This window comes from Cynoglossus semilaevis, chromosome 6 (assembly GCF_000523025.1).
Source record: "Cynoglossus semilaevis isolate Cse_v1.0 chromosome 6, Cse_v1.0, whole genome shotgun sequence".
Lineage (NCBI taxonomy): Eukaryota > Metazoa > Chordata > Actinopteri > Pleuronectiformes > Cynoglossidae > Cynoglossus > Cynoglossus semilaevis.
Genome location: NC_024312.1, coordinates 18523116 through 18540902, shown reverse-complemented (window position 1 = coordinate 18540902; position 17787 = coordinate 18523116). Strand labels below are relative to the sequence as shown.

The 17787-nt window shown below is 39.8% G+C and overlaps 2 protein-coding genes across 6 annotated transcripts; one reads left to right on the top strand and one right to left on the bottom strand.

Annotated features, from left to right (window-relative positions):
* Positions 1 to 43: 43 nt before the first annotated feature.
* On the bottom strand, positions 44 to 14465 carry tasor2 (transcription activation suppressor family member 2). 2 transcript variants are annotated; one of them, XM_008312570.3, is made up of 23 exons: positions 13794 to 14465; positions 13366 to 13514; positions 13086 to 13181; positions 12931 to 13003; positions 11845 to 11936; positions 11628 to 11768; positions 11191 to 11324; positions 11063 to 11079; positions 10820 to 10919; positions 10633 to 10727; positions 10413 to 10519; positions 10107 to 10179; positions 9942 to 10013; positions 7826 to 9814; positions 6672 to 7374; positions 6113 to 6527; positions 4265 to 5822; positions 2958 to 4198; positions 2696 to 2818; positions 2461 to 2614; positions 2260 to 2365; positions 1965 to 2146; positions 44 to 1759 (listed from the first exon to the last, which is right to left on the bottom strand). In XM_008312570.3, the coding sequence occupies exons 1-23, from the start codon at positions 13825 to 13827 to the stop codon at positions 1641 to 1643; spliced, it is 7773 nt and encodes a 2590-aa protein (XP_008310792.1). In that variant the 5' UTR covers positions 13828 to 14465; the 3' UTR covers positions 44 to 1640. The 2 variants fall into 2 exon arrangements, with proteins under 2 accessions (XP_008310792.1, XP_024912301.1); XM_025056533.1 differs by having other exon boundaries at positions 2958 to 4151; positions 4227 to 5822; positions 13794 to 14462.
* Positions 11937 to 17699, top strand: LOC103380550 (ankyrin repeat and SOCS box protein 13-like). Of its 4 annotated transcripts, none has more exons than XM_025056553.1 (7): positions 11937 to 12805; positions 15947 to 15995; positions 16117 to 16316; positions 16415 to 16565; positions 16770 to 16904; positions 17054 to 17245; positions 17432 to 17699. In XM_025056553.1, exons 1-7 carry the CDS (start codon positions 12617 to 12619, stop codon positions 17578 to 17580), a joined length of 1065 nt encoding a protein of 354 aa, XP_024912321.1. In that variant the 5' UTR covers positions 11937 to 12616; the 3' UTR covers positions 17581 to 17699. The 4 variants fall into 4 exon arrangements, with proteins under 4 accessions (XP_024912321.1, XP_024912322.1, XP_008310794.1 ...); XM_025056554.1 differs by lacking the exon at positions 11937 to 12805 and adding an exon at positions 14893 to 15331; XM_025056555.1 differs by lacking the exon at positions 11937 to 12805 and adding an exon at positions 15714 to 15843 and having other exon boundaries at positions 15928 to 15995.
* Positions 17700 to 17787: the final 88 nt, after the last annotated feature.

The window sequence follows — 17787 nt, the reverse complement described above, 5'->3', positions numbered from 1 at the left end:
AGTCATTATTTTGAAAAGAATGACCCAATAGAGAAAAATATAGTAACATTTCTTTATGGTAAAATTTATTTAAATTCTGACAGGCATTTGTAATCTATAATTACAAGTAATTTAATGATTAAAATCAGTTTTACACATTACTGTCTTTCATCCTGGAATTTGGAATGATTTTCAGAATGCATGGATGCAAATCTGACTTTTCAGAATACTCAAATCAAAATTACTTATTATTAGATTAAAATTAAAGTTCTGGACTTTTTTGCCCCATGTTTTTCTTCTCCCCAGATTGAACACATTTTTCGTTACTTCTCAAATTTCTGAAAACTGAACATCACATGTATATACATACATATAGACATACAAACATTTCCTTCATCTGCATATTTCTGTAATAAAAATGTCTTATTGACCTTTTTATTTGTTCTGAGGTAGGCATGGAAATAAAAATCAAGGTCAAGCTGTATTTGATTTGTAATTTGACAGCATCCAGGCCTACACAAAACAAGTTAGGATACAGCATTTGGGGAAAATGTCTGTTGCCACAATCCTGACAAAGATGCAAGACACTTTTATTTCTAGGAGGCCCTCTCCTGGATAAACATAGCAATTGAAACGTTTTCAATTGTACTGTATATCTGCAAAGGACAGTTCAGGACCAAAAATACTTTATATCTACGCATATTATCACAGTGACTTCCTACAGATCAAGGGATTTTAACAGAACCTTTCAGATTGTCTAAGCTTTATTTAGAAAATGTACCATTTATTTATACACAAAATAACACAAAAAACGAATAAAGTAAACACGAAACACTACTAAGGTCAAGAGAATGGTCGTTGTGTTAAGCCCTGACACAAACCAATGATATCTGTTAACAGGGCTGTGCTTCAAAACTTTAAATCAAAGATATTTATGTGGTGTGAAACAAAACTGACAGAGGTAGAAAAACATTTGATCAGGGAAGAAAGGAGGAGAAGAAGCATATAACCCAAAGAACCCTTTCCCCAAAGTGAAGCATAGAGATGGGAGGAAAAGAATAAAATTTGGGGGTAATCAATTTTTTATAATTCTGAACATTCGCAATAAAGTTGCTGTAAAGTCAAAAGCAAAGGAGTTACATAAGGAGGTAATCATCAGCATTATGTGCATGCAATATGTTATTTTTAGCACCAGACTAAAGCTATTCGTTTTTTTAGGTGAACAGATATACATTCATTTTACAGATTTTCTTTTGTGCACTGTAAAATTTAAGGAAGTAAACTGAAATTGAACTCTTGATGATTGAATAAATAGCGGTCTGTTTTTATATCGATACTTAAGGAGGTAAGTTAACATGTTGCAAAAACTGTACTTGCTTGTCGTAGTGTAAACATATCATACAAAGAAAGAGAACAAAAACTCTTCAACTGATTGCACAACACTTATTATTGCATCATAGGGTTCAAAGAGATAGAGTCTCTCTCTCACACACACACAGACACATATTGCTACACAGCTATACTGTGTATATAGGTATGTACATGTATCTACTGTATATATAAACAAAACAAGTTACCAAATACAACTGAAAAAACTAATTGTACAAACAATTTGTAGCACGTGTTCCATTTTGCAAGCAATGCTTTTATTAGGTCCTCTGTTATCTTTTCGATTTTTCCAGGTCAGAATAAAATGTTTCACTTGAAAAGTTTGTCAGGAAATAATCGACAGTCAACGTAAAAATTCCATTTCTCCCAAACGCTCCGTCTGTGGTTGCATCTGAAAGAACAAAAATGTGTTATTTTACAAATTCAGATTAGCCTTGACACAACGTAAAAAAACTATCACGGTATTCCGTTCCAAAAAAACAGGAGATCAAATGAACCGTGTAATTTTTCTTCTCGAAGTAGGGCACGGCTCTTCCATTTGATAAGATATGCACAAATGCTATAAACATGAGGTTAAAGAGTATTTTGGTGCTCACCACTTATAAAAACAGGGTAGCGCGCAGAAATGTTATGGACCTGTAAGCGGACCAAACATGTGAGGTAGTCGGACTGATCTCTTGATGTGACGTCACAATCATGGTATGGTAAAACCTCCAGGATCCCCTCGTCTTCGCAAACGTTTAAAAAGCTCTTCTTCTGCTTTGCCTCTGCACTCATCCTGCAGTATGAAGAATATCGTGATGTTTAGAATATATATAACAGTCAACGTTGCTTTTTTTTGTGTTTAAAAATCCTTCAATGCAGAATCTTAGAACAGTTGCTTGTCCTTACCTGGCATTTTCTTTCAGCCGTCGACTGTCTCTGTAATGATATATCCATTTCCACTTCCCTGTTTTGCGTAGATCATGTAGGATTTCTGAGCACTTTTTCATGTTGCCTATAGAAACATGCATAGATAAGTTCAACAAGAAGCACGGAAAGAAAAACCCCAAGATGCTCAGAACGTTACTGTACAGTGGGAGGTGCACATACACAGAGTGAGGTTCTCCAGCGCTGCTCGATCGAACATTACAAAACCACCACGAGTAAAGAGTTCCTGATGGGTGAGATTGACAACATCGTCTGGTTCATCGATTCCGGCGAACTGCACACATGATGTCTTCTTCAACTCAAGTAAATGAGGAACCTTAGAAGGAATAGGGCAGAGTTGTGTTGGTAATCAACATCTAACACATGGAGGACTGTTCTTGTATGGACGAACTTTTACCTTGGAAATGTGATCTGCAATGTCTTCATTTCTGAGGATGATGAGTAAGGGGGAGGAACTATTCTGGTGAAGGAAGAACTCAGATGGCTGTACAGCTGTATGACCCACCGCCTCGAGTTGTGTCTTTAGGAAATAATAAGGCAAGAAAAATAACTCATCTTCACAAGCACTGACATTGCTGACTTAAACTCTCTTGTTTGCAAATACCATTCACCCCTGACAGTTTCAGATCTGATTACAGTAGGAACATGCCGGATCTCACCTTTGTTTCCTCAAAGATGTCATCATCAGACGTCACCAGTATGTAGAACCTGTACTTGGTTTTACAGGATTTCCTCACAATCGAGTTCAAACGAGTCTGAAACATTTTCTCCATGTCTTGTTTTATTTGATCGCAGACATCCACGGCACCACTTGCTTCCGTCCTATCGGGACTGCTGCCCAAGTGCTCGGGCGTAGCCTGGGATTTTGTGGGATGACACGCTTCATCCATCCTATCTTTGTACAACTTGGCATATTTGGCAGTCACATCAGACACTATATCGCACGCGTTGGAACTTTCTTGTCCACAGGATGTCTTTTGGGAACAAGCATTTTCTCTCCTGGTAGAAGCCAAGCCGTCCTCCCTATCTGACGTGTCCACCTTGATTTTTGTTCCAGCGAGCGACGGTGCATCCAAGGGTTCCAGTGAATCATCCCGCTCTTCTAGACTGGAGAAGTTGACAGTCATCGGACCAGTACAAGACAAACCCATGGTCTGCGTTCCCTCGTGGCTGGAGGCTCCTCTTGTGAACCTTTTAAAAAGCTGCTTCATTTCTTCCGAGAAGATGAGGGACTCCTGCTCCATTGAGGCCTGTGTGGGGTTACTTGGTATACATCTCTGAGAAACATGCTCTAGAAAAGAACAGGGTATCCTCCTCCCAGTATTAAACACGGTACAAACAAGTGAAGTTTGAGGTTCCTCAGTGAGGGCTTCGGCCAATATGATGTCGTCAATGTTTTCAAATGCAATTAATGCTTCGGAGCAATTTCTCTGATTGCTTTCTGCATTTTCTTTAGGTGTCTTTCCAGGTGTGTTCCTTTCTGGACACTGATACAAATGATCCTTAAGTGCAAACCTAGTGTCATCCAAGTGAGAATTACAGTCATTAATATTCAGCAGCTGATTAACATAAGACTCTAGCTCATCATGACCACTAGCTCCAATTTGTCCTAAACCACGTTCCGTCTCTCCTGAAGACATGGTAGTGGCTCTAGGGCAGGAGAGATTTGTGGCTTTATTATTAGAAAACTGTTGAATCTCTCCATCATCGGGACTTGATGACGGCTCAACACTGTGAGGAGCAGGTTCTTCATCAATCCTAGATCCGTCTGTTTGCAGTGATACGTCGGATTTGCCAGTGTGAAACTTGGCTTCCTCTAATTTACCTCTGAAAGGCAAAGTGTGAAAGTGATCGTCTGGTACTTTGTGCTTTTTGTGTGAGGCAGAGGCCGGCGCCGCAGCTTTAAAAGACTTCAATTTTTGGTTTTGATCTGGTACTTTGTGTGAGGCAGAGGCCGGCGCCACACCTTTAAAAGACTTCAATTTTTGGTTTTGTATGCTCTTCTGTTTAATACCTGTTGGTTTGAACTTGAGGTAAGGATTTTGATCCAGACAGCCTTTGCTATCAGCTGTTTTAGTCTGTTGGGAGCTGTTGATATAATTTGACTTCGGCAAGAACTTCTCTAAACATTGTAAAACTCGTAGAGTTCTTTCTTTAAGATCAAGGGCAGACCTGTCGTTGAGATGTTCTCCTGACTTCGGACAAAGCTTAGGCTTATCCGGCTCTGAATCCTTTGTAGCTGTCAAGCTAGAGCCAAGATGCGTGGGAGGTTTTCCTACGTTTGTTGTGGTACAGTTGTCAGACACCGAAACAGGTACGGACTCAGATGGCTCATCCAACGTTGGAGTAGGGCATCTATCATCTAACTCATTTCCAAAGATGGCTAGTGGGCTAACTTCTTCTAATTTGGTGAATGGTATTTGACCTCCACAATGTTCTCCCCTTATGCCACGTATCTCACGTGCACCTTGGATTTTTTCTTGAAGGCATGCGACGGGTGTTCCAGGAAATGGAATTGCGTCCTCATCGGGACAAGGACCTTTTCTTAATGCTTCATTCGTTTCGTTCACATTTGAAACCATCTCTGGGACATCTTGCACCAATGGGTCTACACACGTATTTGCAGCTCGTGGTGAATCACACTGAACGTGGGTAGTAGTTTCCTGTTCCGATCTGTCATCTATCTTAGTAGTAGTAGAGACACTAGTCCCTTCTAATGGATTGTGAGCTTCGGCTTCCGGGCGTAACTCTTTAGAAATGGCACATTCATCTATCGCTGTAGTATCTCCCAAGTTTGAATCTTTATTATCTCTCAAAGGTGAATTCTTGTACGCACCCTTTTTGGGAATCACAACTCCAGAGGACTCTTCATTGACTGCTTCAGGAAGGGGTTCATTATTCTCCATTTCCTTCACTGAAATTAAACCCTGGTTTTCATCACGCTTGTCCTCTTTCAGGTCTCCACCCTCTCCCTGTTCAGGTGCATATTCTGAACAAACACCCTTATCCTCACTGATTTTCTCTGGTGGGACCAAAGCAGCTTCCTGTTGCTCACTCTTTTCATTTTCAACATCTTTGCAGTTATCATCCCCGTGAGTAAAACAATCATATGACATAATCTCTTCCGGAGAAGGTTCTGAGATCGTTTTTTGAAGTGCAAAATTCTTCTCATCTTTCTGTTGAATTTCATCCGTCAGTCCAACCGTAGGGTCCGTTTCTACAGCGACTACGTTGAACTCGATGTCTTTCGGGAAAGCAGATGATCGCTTTTGAGGTTCCCGGACCAAGCTCATAGTTGGGGAATTTCCAACGTCACATGTCTCTTTGTTACATTCACCTTCTACGTGGCCTGTTCCTGAGGGAATGGGAAACTTTTCTGTCGGAACAAAGGATCCTTCAAGGGACGACAAACCACTGAGCTCCAAAGACGCAGGATTTTGTGAAGGCGTGGAGGTTTCTGTTTCTGTTTCCTCGCAGCAGCTTTTGATATTATTCATCTCATTTATGTTGTCTGTGGAGTTTGCCTTTGATGGATATTAAGAAAAGTGTTAATACAGCATAATTACTATACACAATTAAGATCACAGTATTCATCTGGAAAAATGTTTACTGTTCTCATCGCATAAACTTCCCGAGCTGTTGGTTGTCTCTGCAAATACACTAATTGGCCTTTAAAATTATTTTCAATACTATTCCTGTTTTACAATAAAAGTAACAAACAAATAGTCTTTGAACAATTTCGTATTCACGGGATTTCTTCAGTTTACTAGCCTCTACTAACCCTAGTGGTGAATGCGTGCAGTTGTTCACTTACATTTGTTTCGGCAGATGCAGTGAGGTTTTCTTCCTCTATCACAGGATCTGGAGTTTTCATAAATCTGCTGCAGTCCTTCTGCGATAGGTCCAGGACCTCAGACCTCTGGTCCAAGCCTGACTGATCTTTTGTGTCAGGGTACGATGCTTTTGAAATCAGGTTCTTTCCTGTCTCTGACCCCAGGTCCGGTGACTTTAGTGAAGCATCAAACGCATTGGTCTGAAGTTCAGACTTATCTGGTCCTGGAAGAATTTCATTGGACATTTCCAAAGCCCCCTCTCCTGGGGTTTGGTTTGCGATGTCACAGTCCATATGAAAGATTCTGGGCATTGAGCGACTGTAAAACAGACCAATCCACATGTTGACAATGAGTCTTACATCCTTGACGGCATCCTTGAAGGAGAAGTGGCAGGGGCTATAGAAGATACGAGGCAAACAAAAAGAATACAATTAAAAATGTCATTGATGATGAACAATCCAAAATCTTTACACAAAACATGGCGCTATGTTCACATACGGTTATTTAGTGAATACAACTCAGTCAAGACAATACACATACCCATGTAAACCTCTCATGATAGATTTACTCTTAGCGTCACTGGACAGCTGCCAGTCTCCCTTGAAGTTGTAATAGTTTTTCCACTCTCTTGTCACTTGAACAGTTTCACCCTTTTTGGCAAAACTGCGAAAGATCCTGAACTTGGGTTTTTCGGGGGAATTATAACAGTAGTCGTGTTGATGCCTATCTTCTTGACCGACAGAGGAGTTTAGTTTCTCATGTTTGTTGCTATGCAACTGCTGATGACGGTGCATCAGACTGGTTGATCCAGATAAAGGGGAAACCTGGAAAGGCGACTCAGTTAGCAGAGCGGAACACTGCGGTGATGAGTAATTGTGTTCTCTCGCTAGTATAGCGACGCATTCCGTATTTTCCAACACATGGCTTGAAGAGTCAGGAATCGGAATAGCTTTCGCAGGTACTCTGAGCAGAGCATGAAGAACCGAACTGTGTTGATCCATGCTAACATCTTTTGAATGATGGTAGCTTTTAACAGATTTCGCTCCAGGTCTTGGTGACGGGTAAATCGGGTCACTGCCGGCACTGAGTGCTAAGTCAGCAAGTAGGTTTAAGGCATGAGCGGGTGAGCGAGCTTTGTTGTTCTCTCCATCAACAGTCTTCACAACAGACGTATCTCCAACACTGTCCTCCTGGCTACAGTTTTTGCTTTGAAATCCTGCTGGAGTTTTAACATGCAACCACCCTGTGAAGACACAACAGAGAAGAGGAGACGGTATGTATCACTGTCAAGACTATTAAACAATTAAAACTATTCTGATACTTACAGTAAAAGACATTTAAAGTTTGAAGACAATAGAATGCAATAAAAGGGAGAAGCCAAGTTAAAACTGTTGTATTTCTTGGACAACACAGTAGGAAGAATGTTAGAAAAGAAGGTATTAATACTAATTAATTGGGCTGTCGAAATTAATGTGCAAACCGCGTTAATTAATTTGTTAAATTTATCAGAAGTTTCCATATGTTGTTCTAGCAATATATAGACGACATTTTCTAAGGACGGTTTTGTCATGATTATTCATGATCAAATTTAGGATATTAAAATTTGATTACATTTTAATTGATTGAGAGCTCTTCTGCAGCAGATTGCATAGTCCAAAATCAATGAGACGCTACCGTTATAAAACAGAACTTACATGTCTTTTTAAGACATTCTGCTGAGAGTCTTCGAAGCTTTCTCCGTGTTTTTATCTTAGTTCGTTTGTGTAGATCCCGCTGTGGTTTCAGTAGAATTTCCAGATGTTTGTTTGCAATGGTTTTCGCTTTAAGTCCTGGGGAACCTCTACTTTGTTGACAATCTTGACCCTCAAGCATCTGTCCATTGTCAGGCTTCTCTGTAGGTGTCAGGCCAAGGGCATGAGCAAAAAGAGGGTCAACTGAATGAATAACTCTGTCCTGTTCCATTGTAGAGTTATTACCCCCTGGAGTCTCCGTTTTGCCGTCCGCTCTACTTTTCTTCAGACAGGGCTGAGTGTTGTTTTCAGTGTCGGCTGATGCTTTTGCTTTCGCATTGTTTCTTCTCCTTCCCTCTGACAGAACTGCCTTTAGTTTATCTAATAATATGTTGCCATTAATGGCAACTCTCCTTTTGGACAAAACACCAGTGTCTTTTTCTTTGACCTCATCCTTGACAAGTTTTGTCGAAGACTCTTCATGTTCTGAATTGAAAATCGATGACCCAATGTCTGGTTGTGTCACCACTTTATTCTCCTTGTTTAAAGGACCAGCTCCATCTGCTGGAGGACAAACTTCATTTTTAGATGATGCAGACTCCGTTCCATTAGCTGTTGCAACAGCGGAAGATTCTTGCTGTAATCTGACAACGCCAAGAGTTGCGGTTTCAACCACGGTTTCCTCAGGGATACATTTACTTTCAGGCTGATATTTTAAACACAATATCTGATCAGCAACATCTACTGCTGAGCCATGTGGAACCAAGATTCGTCCACATTCACTTACTATAGGCTTCAAATCCCCGCACTCACTTCTCTTTCTAAGAAACAGTGTTTCATGTCCCAAGTTGTGTATTCCAGAATCTGTCTGTTTATTCCCTGCCGCTGTCACATCAACAGATGCAGACATTTTCTTTCTCTTCGATGCCAGCTTTTCAAACATGGATTTACGCTTTCTAAATTTCCTCCAAGTTGTGCTTGAAGGACTGTTTGGCTTCAAGTGTCCTGGTGATTTTTCTGCCTGCTCACCGTTACAACTCACGTAGACTTTATCTTTACTAGTATCCGTTGCGTTTTTCCTTTCATTAGAATGCCCCCCACATAGTTCACTTAGTTTTGCATCCGTGACATTGTTGACATCAGGGGTATCTGTACCGTTCCTCTCAACAGTCTGCAGATGATTCACTTCTGCTGTTTGTAGTTTAGTCTGTGGAAATTCTGAAGTCGGAAAGTCATCATCTTTTGGTACCGTTATAGAGTTCGAACTCCCGTCTGGGACAGTTTCCTCGGCTGAAGTGATCCTGACAATAAGCTCTGCTGAAAGATCATCTGATGCAGTGGGAATCAGAGGAATTTCTGCCCCCGTGTCATCAGTCTGCTCAGAGTTTGTATATAAGTTTGTACAGTCTGAGTCGACAAGCAGCGGTAATAATTGTTCATGCACACCAGCGTTGGTCGTCACACTGTCTACAGATGGCAGAACAGTGACAGACTCTTTTGCAGTTGTCAACTGTTCTCCTCGACTGTCCGATGCCTCCTCAAGAGATGATGAAACGTTAACATCAACAAGGTCTTCCTCTTGCACGTCTTGCTCATCTGCCAGGATTTCGGAAGCCTTGGAGAGGGGCAGTTCAAATGAGACTGGTTTGCTCAAGTAAGACTTCAAGCTTTGCCATGCCTTGTTAGTCCACTCGGGTGATGAGCACGGGAGTTTGTGATTAGGCAACTCATTGTACCGGCCAGGATAGACGCCATCTTCTCTTGAAGAACTCGACTGCGTCCCTGCACGCGTTTGCAGAGCATAATCTTGCATATGCTTCATCAAGACTTCATTCAGCTCTTCACTTGAGTCCATGTTTGTTTTCTCTACTTCACCCTCCGCGTAATGTAGCATTGGCAGAGCCTGAAGGATTTCGGAGGAGACGGCTGCCTTTCTGGGTCCAGATTTTGTACCTAGGTTGAACAGAGATTATATTAGTAAAAATGAATCTTTTACTTCTAATGAACCAAATGCAATTACCACCAAGTAAGCAAGTGATGGGTTTTTAAGAGATTTGACAAACTTGACAACCATGATTACCTGTGTCTATAGTCCTTGAGTCCGGGAACACAAACATGGCTTGTAAGAACTCACTCGCATCTGAGCCTGTGTCTGGCATTTAATAGACAAGACATACAGCTGAGGTTACTATAACCCTTCATCAATTTTATACAAACCACAATTACTCGTCATATCATATCTTACCCTCATATGTGTGGAAATTTGAAGAGTGCAACAGGATAAGAAATCCACCATCGATTAGCGGAACAGGAAGAGCCTGCACAAAAGTGTGTTTGCAAAATTGTTGGTAATCCATCAAGGAAAAATGTCTAATTCGAGACCTTTACACCTATACGGTTACATGTCTTTTAGTTTTAGCCCTTGAAATAAATAAAAAAAAAACACACAATTGACTCTTGGAGCAGAAGGGTATACAGAGAGGTTTCTCTAAATAAATTATTATTTAGATAATTAATAACAATACTGTTAAGTAAATCAATTGAAACTCACGAGATGTATTTTCTTGAGTTCTTGTAAAAATCGGGAGAATGATTCAGCTTTTTCTGCCTCAAGAAGAACCAGCTCATACACACTTAGATAAAGGCCGCCCAGGCAGACTGTAGGACAGTAACAAAATATCACGTTACTGATTATACAATAGCTCGAGTATTTTATCAAACACCATCTCTTTGAAATGTCCCTTTTTTTTTTTTAAATATGAAAACCTCACCTTCACTAGAAAAACCGGTTAAAAAGGCAGCCTTTGGCAACAATGGTATGAGATCCAATATGGAAATGGCCTTGTCGAGTTTGATGACTGGCGGCCTTAAAAACAAATACAGAAAGTCCCGGAACTGATGGTGATGGTAATGTAGAAGAAAACATAACATTCAGTTAAATATGCACAGTTTACTCACAGTTTTGTGGGAATCAAGGCTCCTCCTACAGATTTAAGGCCAACAGCATAGACCTGGGGGCCAATTTGAAGCTGACCCGTCCAAGACTGATAACAAAAACCTGGTAAAGAAACAAAACAAAGAAACAAAGTTCTGCATCAGTAACTGAGAGAAAGTGAAATATTGTTATTGAAGCACGGCGCAATTTACACAAGTGTTCATTCAAAAGACTTAAAATGTTGATTGTAATAGCTATTCACTTACCTGATTTATTCCCGCAACTAAGAAAAAGAGAGGAAAGAATGATCATACATTGGTATCACAAGTAGTAAAGCAATTACGCAAGGGAAAAACAATAATCACAGAACATGGGGTCTATCAGGTTACCGTACCCCTCATTTGGTGGTGCTTCTTGTGTGTCTTTTGAGTCCATGTATGAAAATGAGACAAACGCAAATGGACAGACAGCACTGGGGGACTGAGCCGTTTCCAAGCTTCCATCACCTACGAGCTCATAGATGTAATACTGCAAAAGACAATATTACTTACAATATTATGTGGATGTTTCTGCTGTTCGTATATGTTCAGATTAATTATTTCCAATAAGCGTTTCCCACTTTATACTACACAAATTACTGTTCGTGAAATTTAACAACTAGAGGCATTTTTTGCTGATGAAGACCATATGCAGTTTTTCATATTGTATGTACTATTCATATGTACTGACAAACGTTGTCTATTTTCAGTTTAACAACACATACAATTATTATTTGGCACTAATGTGACACAACAGCATTTTTGTGTCACGGCTGCACGTGTATCGTCTTACCTGAGTGCTAGTGTCAAAAGCAAGAGAAGGTCTTGTCTTGGCAGAAACTGAAACTAACTCTTTAGACACATGGCAATCGAATCCCACAGTAGGTTTTGTAAGATTCTGGGTATAGTTTTGAGAAACCTTTTTAAGTCTCCCCTGGAAGAAAAAAAAAAATAAAAAATGATTAATGTATATAAAAACGTGTATTATTAAAACTTAAATTATGTACTACCTTTGTCAACCTGATGATGGCAATGTATCCAGATTTTCTAAGATACCAATGATCCGGGTCCAAGCAGTCAGAGAACATTGATAAGTAAACACCTTAGGAGCAACAGAACAATTGACACAAGTGAACACGAAATCCTCAGCTGAGTCTTTCCTATACACTGAAAAAACTGCAACAAGGCCACACCTTCACAAAGCAATGTGTCATTGTTAAGGTCACACCAGTGAGTTATGCGCTGTGAACAACGTTTTCCTGGTTAAGACTTAACTTCTATAAGGATTAAATGTTATGGGTTATTTAATGGAGACAGCAATTGGTGTTTAAAGTGAATTTAAATTCAACTCCCTCCCTTGTTTGCCCTTAATCTAACTTTACTATACATTTTTCTGTGCATATTTCCTAAATCCACACATTAAATAATTTGTTTCAATATTTGTAATACAACAGATGAAACCAGGGCTTAAATGTAAATAAAAATAACACACAAAAAAAGATTAAAATACCCAACAACAACATTAACAATAAAATTGTTTGTGACCTGTTTGGCAGGTTGATGGAATTTTACACATCTTTGTCTGAGTGAGGCAATTGAGGTCAGACCATTTCAAAAGTATTATCATACTATTATTATCTACCATGACCGTCTAATGTGGAGTAAGTTTGTGAGAACTTAGTCCAAAAGTTTTCAGACTGTTCATAAAAACATCAAATATCTCTTTGCAACACTTTATCTTATAATATACAGCAGGTTTTACCCTGACTTTCAACAGTAGAAATGTGGTTTCTGTTTGATAAAAAGCATCTTCACTTTCACTTTTATGCATTTAGAAACCTTTTTACTTGTTTTCACTTTCAAAAGGTGAAAACTTGCAGTAAGGGGGGACACCTCAGCTCCAACTACAGCTGCAGCTGCACTGGACTAAAACAGACTCTGGACCTGGACAAAAACATCAGGTTTATCAAGGTAATTACTACTCTACTACTCTTACGTTAATTTATACTCTAATCCGTTTATGATTTGGAATTATGAATAGTTATATCATATCTAGCGGTCTATCATATTACAAGCGTAAAAATGTAAAAACCAACCCTTTGAAGGATCGCCCAGAGTTGTGCAACTGCTGTTCCCTGTAAGGACTCCAGTTTCTCCCAATGCACGAGCCTTTCAGCATGACAAAACACCAATATAAGGATAACGGAAAAGTTCAGATATGTGACCATGTATGACTCTGATTTTTTTCTACCTTGTTGATGTCGTCAAAACATAAAAACCCATAGGTTTCCTCTAATTCCTCATCTGAATATCCTTGTCGTTTCTTCTTTGCTCGAAAGGCATTATACTGACAAGGAAAGAAAGAGCATTTAAGAGCGGGTCTATGTTGTAGATAAAAAAAAAAAATCAAGGCACAAGAAAAACTCAACAACAAGAATAATTGTCTATTTTCAGAGTGTCAATGTGATATTTTACTCTCGTTTAGGTTTATATTTTTTACATTTACAGTTAATATTAAACATTAAACAAACCTTCTCTTCAAGCACAGCGTTCTTAATCAATACTGCCGACTTGTATCTGAAAGACTGTCGAGACTCGTCGTGTAAGTACGCACTTTGCAGATGAGTCAAAATACTGCTCTCAAACACGTCAGACGAATCTGACACAGGCACCAAAACACCTAAAAAAAGAAAGAAAGAAAAAAAGAAAAAGAAAAATACGAGTGAGCAGTGTTTAACATGGACGACACAGCGCTGTGTGCGCAGTATTTTCACTTTCACACTGACAAAAAGTTTCACTACTCCGTGATTGCTCGCCTGCTCTAAAAACCCGGACGTGGACGGCAATGCCCGTGTCCTTGCCATTACAACTAGCTCATTCAAGACAGATTGTAATTAAGACGTATAATAACGATTTTTCACAAAAGTTAAACATTTAAGAGGACAGAATGTCCCATCACCTTGACGCGGGGCAGCGACATTCCCACTTTCCATTGCTGGCCGCTTATGAAATCCTCTTCGTTCCCATTATCGTCAGAGACAAACACTTGCTTTGGGATAAAATGTCATGAAGAAGTAGCAGAAACTGAGTTTTTAGAGAACTGGTCACTTGAGTTTTCGCTACGGATTCGAAAGTCGCCTGAAACCAGGAAGTAACGAAGTTCGAACGACCGTCAAAACGGAAAATAAAAATAAAATGGCCAAATAAATCCACTTGAATCGTTTTGGATTATTACCCACAGTGATTAAAACACTTCAATCCCAATAACCCTTTTTTACCGACGTGTCAGGAGCGCATGACCAGACCGTTCTGAAAAAGAAACAGAAACCTATTGCGGGAACAGCCTCCATCTTGAAAGTCAACACCAAACTGCTGTGGAACATCAAGCTACGTCGTGGCTGCTCACTGGCAGAGCTTTTTTAACTACACTATCTGTTCCTTCTTTCCACAGAAAATTAATGATTAATGACAATTGAAGACCTATGATTTTCCCCTAAACGCGATAAGTACGTCACGTGTCACCCGGTGAAATACTTAATCCAAGAGAAAGTATGTAGTGACAAGAAGCCAATATAATTTAATTTTCAGCATAATCTGCATTGCGAATTTAAATTTAAAAAAATAAATTAAATCCAAAAGACTGAAGATTGTCGGTGACTAATAGAATGATCGAAGCAGGGGCGGAATGACCTGTTTTACTGCCCTGGACCTACCCTCCTCCACTTTTAAGTTTTTCTTACGTTCTTTGCCCATAACAACCCAAGGTTGTGCAAACGCGCAAAATTGTATCCCTACCAACACGTAATTGTGAGATATATGAAGAAAATGTGCTAGAAATTGTAAACAAATGACATACTGTGTGTATATATATCCTTAATTAACTATTTTAATAATTTCATTCTGTGCATTTATTTGTTTCAAAAGAAATGTTCACACAAAATACAAATAAATAGTCAACAGGTTAATCTATTATAACTATGAAAAGGATGCTGCAACAACAAATCCTGTTTATTCTGCTGGAATGTGACCAGATAGAACAAAGAACAAATAGTGTTTTTTATAATCTTACTTTAATCAGTTTCGTGTCAACGTCTGTGTTATTTACCACAAAAACAAAACAAATAAAGAGCGAAAATTAATGTCCGTTTCCACTTCACGCTGCCGACATGACTCTTCCAAGATGGCGGACCCATTGACGTATTATTGCTGCGCGAAAACGTCTACTTACGTCTGCGTATTGTACTGCCAATTCTTTATACATTAACCTGTACGTTGTCTGGAGAATCTCCAAATGGATTGAATTTTGCTTCTTGGCTCCTGCAAGGACTCAGTGTGTTTTTACAGCGATGTCGTGTTTTTGTCTTTCGTTGCAATCCCGTGTGTTTATTTAAACGCAAACGAAACTGCATAGAAGCTAACCGAGCCCTGACTTGACGACTGAAGGCTAACATGAAATGGAAATCAATCGGGCCAGACCGTCACTGTTTGGAGAAATCGGTAAGTAGCTTAAGCTTGTCTTGACATAGCATTGAAAGAATCAGAAGCTTCTGTAAAATGTTGTCGTCCTGAAAATTCACCATCGTTGTTTATTTTGGTCATTGTCTGCATGTTTACAGTGCAGTTTTCGCGTTTGCATCAAAACAAAAGCTCGTTAGTGGAGAGTGAAAAGTCTTGATCCGCATTCTGACTATCAGTCGTTCTAATGCATATGGCACAAGTATGCCATACAATAGCACGTCTTTTATTCAAGTTTAATATTTCAAATATTTTTAATTATTATTAGCAATTAGTATAACTGTATACTTTATACTTGGTCATTTGGAGTCCAAATATCCAATATTATAATCTACACTGAAAAGCATTGTTAATGCATTTCTTCCCTCTTTAAATGAAATTGTTGTAAATGTCAGTTGCACTTGTCATCATAACATGGAATTGTTTGGGGTTATTAGTTTGTTACTATGACATAAGTGTAGCAACAGGTTTCTGCAGTTATCACGCTTGTTTACATTTGTCATCATAACATAGAATTGTTTTGGGTAATTCGTTTGTTACTATGACATAATGTTTCTGCAGTTATCACGCTTGTTTACACATCTGCCTTACATGCAGGAGGTCCTGGGTTTGAGCCCCAGAGGAGCCACATACTTGGTGCCTCCAGGTGCTGCCTTTTGTAGCAGATCTGCTGTTAACACAAGAATTTAAATTATTATTATTCGACACATTCACATCAGGTCCTAAAGCACCAACAGTGTGTGACAAGTATGTCTTTTATTTTGCAGCCCATGGCCTTGGGTTCTGGACTGACAGGTCAGCGGTGCATGAGGCTGCTGCACAGGGTAGAGTCAAGCAGCTTCAGCAGCTGATTGAGGAAGGTGCAGCCGTTAACACTGTTGCCGTCGACTCCATTACCCCACTACATGAAGCCTGTATACAGGGACAGACCCAATGTGTTCGTCTGCTACTCAATGCTGGCGCACAGGTCAGTGTGTCGCCAGAATACGGCCAATCAAATCAAACCAAGATTTTACACGCACGAATAATGTATGATGGTTTATTTATGCCCTGGTGTCACGACAGGTGGATGCTCGTAACATCGATGGCAGTACTCCACTGTGTGATGCCTGTGCTGCTGGTAGCATTGAATGTGTCAGGCTGTTGCTGGAGCATGGGGCCACGGTCAACCCACCACTCTTTACCTTCTCACCTCTTCACGAGGCATGCATGGGAGGTGCGTCACCTTGTTGAAAACATAATTCATTGATAATACACAAAACAGAAAGAACAATGAAGATGCAATAAAGATGCTTTATCTTTATCTTAAAGAAACTGATAAAGAAAGATATTATGCAGGAGGTCTTGTTGAATAAATAATTCTGAATTCTTGTTACAAAAGAAGTAGAAGTACTTTTTTTTTTTTTGTCAATTGCCGCAGGTAGTTCCGAATGCGTTAGACTCATGATTGACCAAGGAGCTTTCATGGAGGCCCATGACTGCCACTATGGGACACCACTCCATGTAGCCTGTGCCAGACAACACTACGACTGCACCAAAGTTCTCCTCAGCGCAGGTGAGTGTGTGTGTGTTTTCTCTAAAATGTAAAATTTCCGCCTTAAAAAAAAATCTCTCTGAGATCCCATATGTATAAAAACTTCACAGCCACACGCTAATTGTGAGTGACATTTAGTATGCTTGCAATTCTGGTTCTCTTTAACTTAGGGGCAAACGTCAATGCTGCCAAGCTCCACGAGACGGCACTGCACCATGCAGCTAAAGTAAACAACGCCGAACTCGTCGAGCTGCTTGTGGAGTTCGGGGGGAATGTGTACGCCAGAGATAACTTGAACAAAAAGCCCATCCACTACACTCGCCCGGGGTCTCCCTGTTACCTTGTTCTAGAGTTCTATGAAAGTAAGTCTGTTGCCTACAGATTTGCATCAAATACAGTCTGAAAAAAAGTTATTTATTCTAAAAAAAAAAGGTCATTGTTACAGTGATTAGCTAAAGTGATATTTAAAAAAAAAACATTGAATATTAGAGGAATAGCCCAGTTCAACGGGTTGGTAATAAACTGTCCTTTCCTGTTGTTCTTCTCAGATACCCCCCTGAGCCTGCAGCAGATCAGCAGAGTGACTGTGAGGAAGACTCTTGGCACAAGAGCTTGTGATGTCGTCACCAAGCTGGGATTGCCCAATCGTATCATACGCTTCCTGTCCCACATGCCTCCTCCAGTTATTGAACTTTGATTACTGTTGATGACATAGAATTATCCCTGAAGTGTCATGTGTGCAGGCTCCCCACTCTACACACCTTGACGGTTCGTGGAATTCCACAGGTAAATGTCAGAGAGATTATGATACACAGTACGTCTCTTTCAGATTAGAGGCGTGCAGAGATTTTTTCCTATTACCTCGGCAAAACTAGCTCTTTAGAAATATAATTCTTTTTATGTT

Coding starts and splice junctions, on each gene's coding strand:
- LOC103380550 (XM_025056553.1), top strand. CDS start 12,617: ATGTGGTTTCTGTTTGATAAAAAGCATCTTCACTTTCACTTTTATGCA. Junction 12,806..15,946: donor AAAACATCAGGTTTATCAAG/GTAATTACTACT, acceptor CCTTACATGCAG/GAGGTCCTGGGTTTGAGCCC. Junction 16,317..16,414: donor TACTCAATGCTGGCGCACAG/GTCAGTGTGTCG, acceptor GTGTCACGACAG/GTGGATGCTCGTAACATCGA.
- tasor2 (XM_008312570.3), bottom strand. CDS start 13,827: ATGGAAAGTGGGAATGTCGCTGCCCCGCGTCAAG. Junction 13,004..13,085: donor GTTTTGACGACATCAACAAG/GTAGAAAAAAAT, acceptor TCATGCTGAAAG/GCTCGTGCATTGGGAGAAAC. Junction 2,615..2,695: donor TTGCAGATCACATTTCCAAG/GTAAAAGTTCGT, acceptor ATTCCTTCTAAG/GTTCCTCATTTACTTGAGTT.